General features: G+C 42.1%; 1 protein-coding gene across 6 annotated transcripts in view; it reads left to right on the top strand.

Annotated features, from left to right (window-relative positions):
* Positions 1-269: 269 nt before the first annotated feature.
* LDB2 (LIM domain binding 2) overlaps positions 270-13,774 on the top strand; it is a 381,155-nt gene continuing 367,650 nt past the window's right edge. For all 6 annotated transcript variants that reach the window (XM_057706202.1, XM_057706200.1, XM_057706201.1 and 3 more), the window contains exon 1: positions 270-563. In XM_057706202.1, coding sequence (XP_057562185.1) covers positions 432-563 — 132 coding nt within the window. In that variant the 5' untranslated portion in view covers positions 270-431. The remainder of the gene's footprint in view (positions 564-13,774) is intronic.

Below are 13,774 nucleotides of genomic sequence, written 5' to 3'. Positions count from 1 at the left end.
TAAAAACAAGCAGTGGTGCCTAAAGCTATCCAGCTCCCCTCTCTCTCTCCCTCTCTCTCCCTCCCTCCCTCCCAGCCTCCCTCCCTCCCTCCCAGCCTCCCTCCCTCCCTCCCAGCCTCCCTCCCTCTCTGAAGCTCCAGCTCTCTCCCTCCCCTCCCGAGAGCTCTCCCTCCCTCCCTCCTCCCTCCCTCCCCCTCCCTCCTCCCTCCCTCCGGCTTGCTCTCCGTCTCTCCCTCGCTATAGAGGGCTCCCACAGCAGTTCCCAGCCAGTGTGTTCAGCCTGCCTGCCTGCTTGCCTCTGCGTGTGTGTGCGCGCGCGTGTGTGCGAGCGTGTGCGTGCGGCTACTTTGTACTGTGAAGAACACAGCCCATGTGCTCTGCATGGACGTTACTGATACACTGTTTAGCTTGATTTTCGACAAGCAGGCAAGATGTCCAGCACACCACATGACCCCTTCTATTCTTCTCCTTTCGGCCCATTTTATAGGAGACATACACCCTACATGGTACAACCAGAGTACCGAATCTATGAGATGAACAAGAGACTGCAGTCGCGCACAGAGGTAAGTACTTCAACCTTGGCTGTCTGTTTGTGTATTTATTTATCTTTTTTCCAAACTGTGCCTGAGCTTTTCCTGGGTGGCAGGCTGCATTCTGCGGGAAGTGTCCCACCAGATACTACCACGTACGAGGAAATGAGCGCCAGGTTGGATCCACTAGTTTGAACGCTGGGTTTCTAGGCACAGCAACTCTTGGAGCGGAGGACAGTTTCTGCCAGGAATCTTGAAATAGACAACCCAGCACTTGATTCGCCTGCCGGGTCTTCCAGAAAGGCTGCTCTCCCAGAACTCAGGCGGTTGCAGGCTCTGAGTCGGTCCCGTTAGTGTTTCTTGAGATAGAATTCCAAGGGATTTGATGATCACTTGCATCCAGCAAAATAATTTTTTTTAACAAATCCCAGAGGAAGTATGCTTTGACCTGCATTTGCTTTTCAAAGTCATCAAAATCGAGGTGAAAAGGGCAGAAGAGCCACCCCGTGCACTTTTCAGAACTAGCCCTGGAGGGATATGTTTGTCTATTTCCGTGTTAAATTCAGAAACCGGTTGCTTGGGGCAAGGGGTTCTTGACTTTCTCCCACCACGGGTGGGAGTGTCTCCCAGGAGCATTCCCTTCCAGGGGAGCTGGCTCAGAATTCAAGTCAGCTTGAGTTTTTGCATATTTGTGATCTCGTGCCCCAGAGAGGAGCCTCACCTCCTCACCAGCAACTGTGGGAGCAGAGGGGACAGGACTTTCAGAACTTTGTAAATGCAAAACTCCAGACCGCCTCCTGCAATTTAAATATTTAATGCCAGTTGACTTTTCCTCAGTGCTGCCTGGGCTGGTAGGTCCTACAGCTGGGCTGTCCATTTGCTTCTAAGTTGGGGCTTTGTGTTGAAGTGCTGTGAGAAGGAGTTTGTTATAGGGACACCAAAGTCACTTCAGGAAGTAGAAATTGCTGGGAATTCTGCCTTCTCTGCAGAGTACAGATACCCGTAGGGTTGATGGCAAAGAGCTTTCAGGGAATAGCTTTGGTGGAATTTTAGATACAAGATTGACTCTCAGTTCTGGAAAGGGACTCAGTTAAGGTTGTATGATAAAATAAAACACACTTGCTTGAAATGTTAACAGAGCCATGGAGAATTCATGATGTTTAATGTATTTAATATAGCTAACAAGATGTGACCTGCTTTCTGATTGGCTAACTGCTGGACAAGGACTGATTTAAAAAAAAAAAATCTGGGCTGTCTTTATCACACTGCTGTTTTCTTTATATGTTATTACATCATAGATGTTAAATGTACTTGACGATACTGTTATTTTCACCAGAAGCCAGTAGCTTTTATACAAGTGTCAGCTCTGTTGTCCTGTGAGCTGTTGGCAGTAAATGATATTTGTGTGTTGTTGTGTGTGTATTGTTGTGTGTGTGTGTTACAGTTTGTATATTGCATTCAGATCTTTGCAGCTGTGTACTGGAACCTTAAACTCTTGCACAAACTATTGATGGTCTGCTTTCAGAATTAGGAGGCTAGAAATGTCTTATAGTTCAGGCACACATGAAAACACAGATTTGGGGTAAAAAAAAAGTCTTAAAATATGATTAATTTAAAAAAAAGAGACCAGGGGCCTTTATGAATCAATTCTTGAACAGCAGCAGGATTTAAAAACAACCCGTGTCCATCTTACATTTTAGAAAGTTTTTGAGGAGTTGTAGAAGGAGGTTTTTCTCCGTCCTTCTCGATTAGGAGAGGAGGCAGATTTCTCTGACATCTGTGTCCTCCTGTGCCCCTTAATTATCACCTGGCCAGTTCTGAGCTAGCATACTTATCTGGGAGACTTCTCTACCCTGGTCCTCATAAAAATCTTCAGGATGAAATAAGGTCCCCACATTTGTTTCACATTTGAGAGAAAATCTTTGAAAGTCCCCCATTCATAGTATGTTTCTTAAGAATGGCACGTTATCTTTTCTGAGAGCTAAACTCCGGAATTCCTAACTTTTGGATTCTGGGGTATTACTTTTAACTAGAAAACCTGCTTCTCAGCTCAAGAAACTGGAGAGGAAAGCTTGCTATGACAAATCTTAAAGATTTTTTTAAACCTCTCTGACTGACAAAAAGCACTGAGAACTATTTTCTGGTATGTTCTAAAGCCAACCCTGAACATTTCTTCCCTTAATTAGATCTTTTTTTTTAATTTTCCAAATAATTGCATGGACACTTCCTTTATTCTTTGCCAAGCAGTAAAGGATGTCACGAACCCAAGGCCCGAAGTTTGTTTTCATTTCATATGAAAAAAAGGAGAATCAAATAATTGTTGCTAAGATATATAAATAGTAACATTCAATATTAGATTTTGATCAAAGTTTGTAATAGAAAAAATATTTAGAAAAAAAAACTTCTTGAAAAAGTTACATTGTGCATTTACAAATGATGACTGTTTACGATAAAGTTGTTCTGAGCCCTAGAGAGGGATGGGACGGAATAAAGTGCAGTAATACCCAGCAAGAGTTATCAGTTTATTCACACACAAAAGCAAATAGATTGTTGAGGGATTACTTTTAGAATTTAACGGATGCATCCAACCATTTTGATCAAGAAAGCCTCATCCTCTTTCTTCTCTCTCTCTTCTGATTCCTGCTTCTCTATTACATGGTATTATTTCATTGACTCCTAATATCCTGGGAGGGAGGCCTCCCCCCCCCACTCCCAGGTAACACTCTGGACTCTCCATTCTTTTCTGAACGTAGACTTGCCTAGAAAGAAATTGTAGCAAATCGGTTTGCGATGAAAAAATTGGAATCAAGTTTGCAGAAATTTCCTAGAAACCTCCTTCTTTATGAAAAGGAAAGAAAGTAGTAGAAAAGCTTGGTGCTTTGGTGCTCACCTACTCACCTTCCATAGCCGAGTCCCAGAGCAATCTCTCCTGGGGACGGATGCATTTCTCCAGTTCAATCAAATGAAAGCCCTTCAGGAGCTGGTAGTTTTAAAGAACACTGGATTGGGAGTTACGCCTTTTTCAAACTTGTTTCTGTCACTCACATGGACCTTGGTTCCTTTTCAGCAAATTGCCTGCAAGGCCCCTTTAAATTAAAAATTCAGATTCTCCAAAAGTCCAGGGTTTGGTTTTCTTTGGTATGAGAAGGCACTGTGAGCTTGAGTAATGAGCACAGACATTATTTCTTGGCTCACCGTATGTAGTTCAAAATCACAAATGGTACTGAAATGATAGGGTCATAGTGGAGGAAGGACTGCAGGGAGCGACCTTGCCATTCTAGTTTAAGGCCAGTGCTGGGAGCAAGCAGTTCCTGGGACAAAGTAGGTGCTCAAGAAACATTTGTGAACAAGCCAGTCATGAATCAGCAGATGAGAGAGGAGAGAGTTTAACTCTATCATTGAAATTGGCACCTTTCCTGAGAAGCACGGTTCCGATGCTTTTGGGGGTCCTGGTACCTCCTGAAGGTGCACTGGGGACCTACTTCTCATTCCCCTAAAGGTGCTCCTCTCCACATTCTCCACATTTACTTCATCATGAGGCAACTCAGATCCCTCATATTTGTGGCGAAGGAAAGCAAGTGTCTGAGAAATTATGGGACCTCATCTCTTTCTAAAGGAATATGAATACATTACAAAGCAAAAAAAAAAAAAAACAACACAAATATGTTTGAAATGCTGTTGGCTATTATGGGAAATAAAATTTCTTTGCATCACCAGACTCTCAGTGGAATTTCATAAAGAAATACGTGAATGTTTCCCCCTCTTTTTAATTGAAATTAAGAGAAACTCTTGGAGCTTTGCGTCAGCGCTGGGCACTGTGATTCCCAGGCAGCAGGAGGAGGGCTATGTTTTCCGTTGTGTGTGTTACCATGAATTGACCTGAGGGCTTCCAAAATTCATTTACTATTTGCATGGTCGTGCTGTCCCAAATGCAGTTTGAAAGAACAAAACTGCACAATTTTTAGTTTAACACTGCACACAGAGTACAGTCAGATAGGACATAAAAATATGTCCTAAAGATTTCAGAATTTGTTCTCCGACAAGCTTCAATAGTAACAAAAATAACAGTATTTTTTTTTTTTCATTTCCTGAAGTCTGTGCTGTGAGAGTAAAAATATGTATAGGTAAAATATGAGATCAACTTAGTGACTTTCATTTTTAGTGAAAGGATTTTAATAATGTTGGATTTTTATAGAATTCAAGAAAGTTTATCAAGTTATGCAAATGTCAGTTATTGTAGGCAACTTTTTTATACCTTGTTTCCTCATTCAAATGAGCAAAAATGTCTCCATTCCAGTGAAGATGTTTTTAAAGTATATAGATTTTTTTCAGGTTGGCAGTATGCAAATTTTCATAAAATACCACAAACACCAGGGAAGTGTGGGTACCATGATGTATTTCTTCTGTTCTGAGGTGCTTTTTTCTTTTATCAATATTACACATCCCACTCCCAAAGAGAAAACTGTGATTGCAATGAGAAGCCACCATGCACACAAGGAGTTTATTAGAATTACGGTTTTTAGTCTTACAGGATTTACTATGAATGTTGAAAATGTTTGAGGACCTGGAAATTTAAATCTGCTGCTCTTACCCCGCCTCAACTCCACTCTCCCAACTCCCTGGGGAGGGGGTGGGAGGGGTGGAGGGCTCCCAGCCTTTTCTTTCAGCTACATTTTTATATACTTTAGTCACAGGGTTTCCCGTTGTAACATCATGTTTATTCATGGGCTAGCTCAGTATCATTGATGTTCAGATGGAGCCTAGTTAAAATGAGATTAGGTATTTTGGATAGGGGGAAAAAAATGAAAACTGCTTTGTGATAAACTTGGATTTTTTTTTTCCCCTAGAAATTTAGCAAGAAAAATGGTGCTGTTACTCTGAGGCGTAGGAATGATTTGCAGCGTTAAACACAGAACTTTCCAAGGTTTTCGAAGGGGGTTGGGGAGGAGTGGGGGGAGGGGGGATTAGTAGTGGTAAGGAAAGCTATTTTGAAAATGTTAAATGAAACCAAAAGTGAAGTTTTAAAAAATGAGAACTTCCAACCTCTCTTATTTTTCAAGATCTCTACATGGCCTCGGAAAACAAATTGCAGAACTCCTGTACTGATTTTATTTTCCTGAGGTCTTTTTTTTCTTTTTTTCCATTTTCTTACTATGGGAACTGTTTTTAATTAAAAATTGCTGCAAACTAACTATTCGTAGGAGGCCAAGAAAAAAAAAAAGCTCTCTCAACTCACATTCAACACAGACTCTTATCGGCCTAAAATCAATGCACACTTAAATCTCTCCCTTTTGGTGTGTAAATTATGATATAGGATTTAAACAGTATGCATTTTTTAAGCGTTTAGCTTTTTGTTTGGGTTTCGGAAAGAAATTAATTTAAATTGTATGGAGACAGGGCTATAAATCTCCTTTTATTACATTTGTCCGCATTAACTCATTTTCATGGGGAACAAAGAACACCCCCTTTCTGAACAGGCAAACAAAACATAAAACAAACATCCCCTAATATTGTCAAGAAGAAGATTCATAAACTTACTTATTTGGATTCGGTTGGTGGGTCTCAGAATATAACTGATCTGGCAAAACAATCTCTTTTTGAAAATAGTGGAAAACAGTGCTTTAAAACCGTGTTTAGCCGATGTAGATAGGACACTACCTTTGCCATTTTCTGACCAGAATATTTTCCTTCTTTCTCTCCTTCCTCCTTCCTTTCTCTCTCTCTTCCTTCCTTCTTTTCTTCCTTCCTTCTTTTCTTCCTCCCTCCCTTCCTTTTCTTTCTTTTCTTCTTTCCTATCAGTCTGAGCTTAGATTTTTTTTTTTTTTACAGTTAAGTTCTAGCAGCATGCATCTGAACATAGGCAACTGGTAATACTTGAGATAAACTTCAGCCATGCGCCAAGAATTGCCATACTTCAGACAATGACAATATCTGTGTCTGGAAATACAGAGGCAATTAAGACATTTTCTGTGTTTAGAAGCTTACCATTTGGCAACAAGGGGCAACATACAAACCAGCTCTTAAAGTGCCCTGTTAGGTTAACACACTGTGCTTTGCATATTGAAAGAGACACACTTTTCTGAAAAGTAGTGGTAATGATGGGAACTAGCATCTATGCAGGGTTCACTCTCTGAAGGGCCAAGGTGCTACGTGCTTTTTGCAGACCAGCTCATGTAACCCTGAGATGGGTATTCCCCTCCTGAGATTGGTACTCCTAACATGTGCAGTCTTACTGGTGAGGAAACAAAGGGTTAAGTAAAGTGTCTAAGGTCACACAGATGGTAGTTTAATTTTAGAAGTGATGATGCTGTTAACTACTTTGCTACATAGCACTTCTCCGAGTTAAGAAATACTAGCGAGGATTCTAGTATCACCTGTGGAAATTTATTAGGTAAATACATTCATTTTTTCCTTGGATAGGTTGACTTTGGCAGTGGCTGGAAAGTTGACTCCATCCACCTAACCTGGTTGGACTCTTTGCCTCTCAAATGTCTGACTCATTTCAAAAGGGGCCGTGTGACATTCCAAAGGATGGAATCAGAGGTGGAAAACATACCCTGGTTATCGAAAAAAAGAACGAAAATCACACTCCCCAGTGGTCCCCAACCTTTTTGGCACCAGTTTTGTGGAAGACAATTTTTCCATGGACAGTCCTAGCAGGGCTGGCGATGGGGACTCCTGACACTCCCTATTGAAGAATGGATATTTTCAGTGTTCATTGAAGTGGCCTCATCTGAAGAGTCACTGGAACTGTTGTGGAATAATATGCATAGCTGCCTAAGAGTTTACGTTTTTAAACTTAAAATATTTCCATTTCCATTCAGTGTTTGACTTGTCTCAGGCATGCTCTGTGCAAAGTGGTGGTTTACTTATTTTTAACAGCAATGGGATGAGTAGAAAAACTACCCCATTTTTGTCAGTGCCATCCCCCTCCAGATATAAGATGAGAGAGTCAGTCAGAATTTGGCATGATGTTGGCTTCTTCTGCAGGTAATCAATTAGGAATCTTAGAAAAAAATCAAGGCATAGTGGGAAAAGAGCTCCCAACATGTACTGGTTTCTCACTCTCCTAGTTTGTTCCGAAGAGGCAGTCTTTCCACACTGTGTGTCTCTGCATTTCCCCGTGGGAAATGTTTCCTTCCTAACCCTGCAGCCTACTTCGGCTACCTGTGAGGCTGTTGTCTTTGCAGTAAATGCCTGCCAATGATTAGAGATAAGATGGATCTCTTCATGTGACCCACTCCCAAGCCCAAGATGCCTGTGTTCTGCTTCTCCTTTAACAGATAAGGAAAGTGAGGCTCAGAGAGGTGGAGACCAAGTTCATACTTGGGCATCCCCAGGGGCTGGATCTTCTGACTCCCCTGTCCAGTGCCCTCCCCGGAAGCCTGCTGGTAAAGGCTACCCGCCCTCTGTTGCAGGCCCTGACAGCCACCCCTTGCCCCCACTTTACTACCACTTTTCACCGAACTAATTTGAAGTTTTAGTCTTCCAATTAAAAGCAGAGGGCTGAGTGTTAAAGATGTGGTAGATCCCTCTGAAGAAGAGGAACGCCCCTTGTGCTGGGGACATCACACACCTCCATCTTCTCTTTTCAAGATCTGGGTGGTCTCCTAACTGTGTCTGCTCCCTCTTTCCACCATATAATCTATTTTCCCACAAGCAGCCAAGGTGATATTTTTGAAGCAGAAATCAGAGTGTGTCACTCTGCAGCTCCCCCTCACACCTAGAATAAGCTCCAAACTCCTTGCTCTGGCTTCATCTGTTGCTTCCTGATGGCCCAGTCTTACCATGTGTTCAGCAAACTCCAGACACAAGGGACTTCTTTGCATCCACTACCTCGCCACGCTTGTGCATCCCTCAGCACCTTGCCCTCAGTGGTGGAATGCACATCCGGATTCCTCCATAATAACACTTATAAGTACGAGGAAATCTAATCTGAATTAGAGTTTGGCATGGTGTTGGCTTCATTTGCAGGTGATTGATTCGGTGTCTCAAAGAGAATAACGACCAGGAAGGATAAGAGTCCCAGCACTTAGTAGGGCCTCTACTGATCACCTTAAACACTCCCTTTACAGAGGGACCTTCCTTGATCACGTCAATAAAATGACCCCTCCCCCCACACAACCGCACTCACTTTCTATCACATGCCCTGATGATTTTCTCCGTAGGAATTACAGCAAGCTGCTATTTTCTTGCATCTAGTTTATTTCTCAAGGGTCTGCTTGTCCTCAATAGAATATAAGCTGCGTGGGGACAAGGGCCTCATCTGTCTCCTTTACAGCTGTCTGCCGGATGCCCCGTAGCACATCGTTGATATGTAAAATATATCTGTTGAATAAGGATATTGCATTGTACCAGCATCATCCACACTGACAATGGAATTTACCTTGAATCTTCCCAACAATACCTACAGCTACAGTTGGAAAAGAACCTGTGAGCTGGATAGTCGGGTGAGAATTTACAGATAGAATGTTTAGCCAGACCTGCAGAAAAAAGAAGCCTGGAAAGAAGAATTTCTTCTGTGAAGGGCGTGTTGAGCTGAGAACTTTGCCCTCTGGGTGGTGTGAATCTGCTGGGATTCTCTTGACTTCTGAGGAAAAATATCTCTACTTTTCTCATCTGCTGTTTCTACCACTTCTCTCTTTGGATCTCCCTGAGGGTCCACAGCCCCGAATTATGATGTGAATCCTGAAAATACCTTACAAGTCCTGGACCACTTTGCATTTTGGGAAAGTGCTTTCAGGGCCATTAATTAGCTTATTTGAAGTGATTTGCACAACAGAAAATATGGGAAGTTATATTATGAGGGTGTGTCGAAAATTATCCGCACTCTGGTTATATTAAAACTTCTGTTGGCCGCACTGTCTTATCAGCACTTTCCATTCAAGGCTACTGTCTCCCCAGTCACTGCTGTGCAGGTGTGAACGTGCTACATCAGTTCATTTGTAACTGCGGTGCGAGCAAAAATGGATGCCCCACTGGTGATTTGCACGAAAGAACAGCAGAGTGCAGTGATTCGGTGTTTTGTGGTCTGAGGATGTGCACGTCCGCACTCTTCTGCCCACACTGTCAACACTCTGCAGAAACTTCATTTTGAGGTGTTAAAACATCCTCCCTATAGTCCTGATCTTGCTCCATCAGACTTTCACCTGTTTGGTCCCCTGAAAACAGCCCTATGAGGACGAAGAGTCGCTTCTGATGAAGTGAAGACAGCGGTGCATTCGTGGCTCACAGCTCAGCCCAAAACATTTTTTAATGAGGGAATACGAAAGCTTGTTGACAGATCGGCAAAGTGTATTGAAAAGCAAGGAGATTATGTCAAAAAATGATGTATTTGTCTTTTCTAAAATTAATGAAAATAAATTCTACAGCCAGAGCGTGGATAATTTTTGACTCGCCCTCATAGTATATGATGTGGCTTATAACATCTTTGTGTCTGCAAATTGTGTGGTGTTTGTGTGTGTGTATGAACGTGTGTATATGAACGTGTGTGCATGTGTATGAGAGAGACAGAGACAGAGAGATGAGAGAGAGATTTGCTCTTCTCAATCAGATTGTGTTTGTGTACGTGTGCACCTCCTGGTTAGGAAACATGCACAACATTTCTTCCACTAGTGTTTTTTTCTTTGGAATGAAAAGAGTGGTGTGCCTGGAATATAAAGATCTGGATGGAAGTATGACATGTATCAGATTTGGATCCAAACCCTGGCTCTACCTCTTGCTTGCTGTGTGATCTTAGGGAAGTCACTTAACTTGTCTGAACCTTTGTTTTCTTAGCCTGAGTTTTAAATTGAGAGGTGACTGGTTATTGCACCTAGAAATGCCTGGTATCTAGTAAGTGCTCAATAAATGGGAACTGTGGGGGTGATGATGGTGATGAGGAGGACTTTGATGACTATTCTCTGCCCTATTCTCTGTCCCATCAGCAAATTAAGTTCCGAAAGTCTCGCAAAACGTAGCTTCGTTTCCTAAAAGTATTTACTTATGTTTTTTTTTTTACTGAAGTAGAGTTGATTTACAATATTGTGTTAGTTTAAGGTGTACAGCAAAGTAATTCAGTTATGTGTGTGTGTGTATCTCTTTCAGATTCTATTCCATTATAGGTTATTACAAGATATTGAATATAGTTCCCTGTGCTATATGGTAAATCGCTGTTGTTTATTTTATATATAGTATTGTGTATCTGTTAATCCCATACTCTGTAACCCTCCCCCCTTTCCCCTTTAATAACTATAAAAGTATCTTTAAGAATATGTCTTACATGGCTTGCACAAGCATCTTTCAATTTAACGAATGAAACGTGAGGATTTGGGGCTTTAGGGTTCCTATAACACATGACAGCACTGTCAGGGCACTCTACCATCACATAGCAGTGATGACACAATCATCATACACCTTCTCGTGGCTGCGACCTCCCCCAAAGTCCAGATTATAATGATCTCTTAGACATACCAAGGTTGAAGACGAGGAACTGATCAATGCATGGGACACGTGCACACCATTCTGTTGGAGAAAATCTGCGTTCCGGGTTTGCTCTAGCTAAGAACTCAGTGGAGACGACAGGACACTGACATGCTCCCCTCCACCAGTGCCTTTGCAGGGCCATCTAAACTGGGACCCTGGGGAGGGTGGGATTGCACACAGCCACTGGCTTTGACTGGCCATTTTACCTAAAGAGGTACACTTCTCAAAAAGCTGCCTGGCACAGATTTCTCCAAGGGAGCTGTGTCAGCACTGGGCGAAGTCTACAGCCCCACTTGCGTGTCTGGACTGATAACAGCCCTGCCACACTGATGCACTGTGACACCTTGTGGCTTTACTCCTGAACGGAGTGCAATGAACAGGCATGGAACTGGTGATGCCGTGAACAGCAACCGTGCGGTATCTGTCTGGCCAGGGATACCAGGTTGACAGGCGGTAAAGCTACCCGCCTCTGCTTTCTTTGTGAACGCAACTGCATGTTAGGAGGTGCTGATCTGTCCCACCAGCTTCGGTGTACAGCCTCCCTGACTTTTCATATCGAATTCCTTAAATTACACATACCTTCCTATACTTCATTTCATTGACTAAGTCACCTGTGATTTTTATGTAGAATTCCACATTAATAATAATTCTTAATCAACCTTCCTAGAGAAATAGCTTTCGTAGCTCAAACATGACACTGTTTTAACTTTTAGTTGAATATATATTAAATGAAATATAATTTAAATTTACATTTGTTTTAATATATGTTATTTTTTTTGAGAGGGTAGTGCTTGTTACATTTTGTTTCTCGATATGGGTCATTTCTTAGGACTCATGAGAAACTGATCTTGAGACTGAAAATCTGTGTCGACAAGCAAAAGTTACGCGAATAAACAAGGCCAACCATTTGGCAGTACACACACACAAAAGGCTTCTTATGCCTTGTAACGGTAGCCATGATTACCCTGCAGTTGGCTGAAATTTCTTCCTTGAAATTGAAATTAAGCTGTTGGTACATATCACCTGCCTGTGGAAGGTTCTGATACAGAACATCTGACGGAGCCCATGGCTCCCTGGTTGGCTGAATCCTAGAATTTCAGGGCTGCAACAGATGTGAGCGAGCATCTAGTCCCAGCTTCTGATTGTGGAGACTGTGGAAGTGCCCAAACCAGACACACAGGGTGCTTACCTGGCCTACTATCTGCTGTGGATTCAGAAGTGGTCTCAGGTTTTCGAAATCATAACACTGGCTGCCCAGGTGATACCCAGGAAGTGGCCAAATCAAACACTCTTAACCATCACTAGTTTTTTCTTTAACCCTACAAACACTTTTTCTTTTCAAACCCCTTTCTTCTTTTCCGGTTTTCCAATTTGCCCTAAAATGGTATCGATCGTTGGCACCATGCTGTTGATGTGGAAAACACATCACTAAGCTTTATTACTTTAGAATTTGTGACTGTTTTCCTTGCCAATTTATTTAAAATAAAGTTGCATAAGTTTTAAGATGTCTGATTTTAAGAGCTTGGTGCGTTATCAATAATAGAATATTTGCAAAGTACGACGATGTGCAAATAGGTAAATACAAATTATCTTTCGTTCTACCATGCAAAAAATTGCTGTTAACATTTTAGCGTATCAATCTAAGGCAGACAGACTCATGCATCAGCCTTTACGTGCTTAGGGACATACCGAGCACCCACTTGAATCCAGTTGTTTTAACTAAAATTATGAGTATTTCACCGTGGTCTTAAATCTTCTTAAAATTCTGAGTTGCCTGAATTAGTTACACAAAGGTTTATGTTTTTAACATGATATGTGTATTTTAGCATGATACGTATATTTAAAAAATTATCTGGCTTCTTTACATCATGATTTGAACTCGAGGAAACAGCATTCTTAGTACTCAGTCTTGTCCCAAGTAAGACGGAGGGCTGCTGATATAAAGAGGCAGCTATGGTGTCTATTGTGATCACCATTAGCATTTAATACTAGTCAGAAGTCTTGCACCAGGGCTCTCTGTCTCCTTTTAAGAAAGCTTCCCCTCCCGTTCCAGGGCAGATCATTCCGCACCACTCCCCGCCCCGTTTTTCTTTCTCTTGTATTATTTCTGAGCCAAGAGGCAGCCAGCACACAACCTCGTGCAATGTCTGTAAATCAAAAGATTTCTTGCACACTTTCCTACTGGGAAGAGGGAGGCTGAATTAATGTGAAGAGCTAGCGTTGATCTAGAACCAGTAGTTGGGATCCAGGTGGTTTATTTACGATACGGTTTGAAGGACATATCTTCAATTCAAGGAGAAAAGTGATATCTCATAAAGCGGACTGTGCTATGAGTTGTATGCAGTGTTATCTTATTTTCCTCACTGGATCGAAGAGCTCCTTGGGGTCAGGGACTACTTTATTCTTGTTTTATCCACCATGACAACTGACAGTCTTGGTGGCCAATAGCAGTCTTTTTTTTTAAAGGCACATTTCACAGAGGCCACCGTTTTGTAACTAGATTCTGAGTTAGCACTGTTCTTATCTGAGTGATGTGCATTTTGTAGGTAAGCCTCACGCACGTATGCTCTAGGGCAGAGCAGTCACGGCGTGCAGTCAGGCTGTGTCCCCTACCGTCGCAGGAGCACGGAATGATTAACTTCTGGAGTCCAGCAGACTTGCTTCTCTCCTTACTATTTGTGTGACCTTGAGTGAGTGAATGCATGCCTCTGTGCTCTGGGTAATGTGGGGATGATAATAGAATCTACGTCCTTGGATTTTTATGAGGATGGGGTGAGATA

Source organism: Hippopotamus amphibius, chromosome 13 (genome assembly GCF_030028045.1).
Source record: "Hippopotamus amphibius kiboko isolate mHipAmp2 chromosome 13, mHipAmp2.hap2, whole genome shotgun sequence".
NCBI lineage: Eukaryota > Metazoa > Chordata > Mammalia > Artiodactyla > Hippopotamidae > Hippopotamus > Hippopotamus amphibius.
This window is presented reverse-complemented; position numbering and strand designations above follow the sequence as displayed.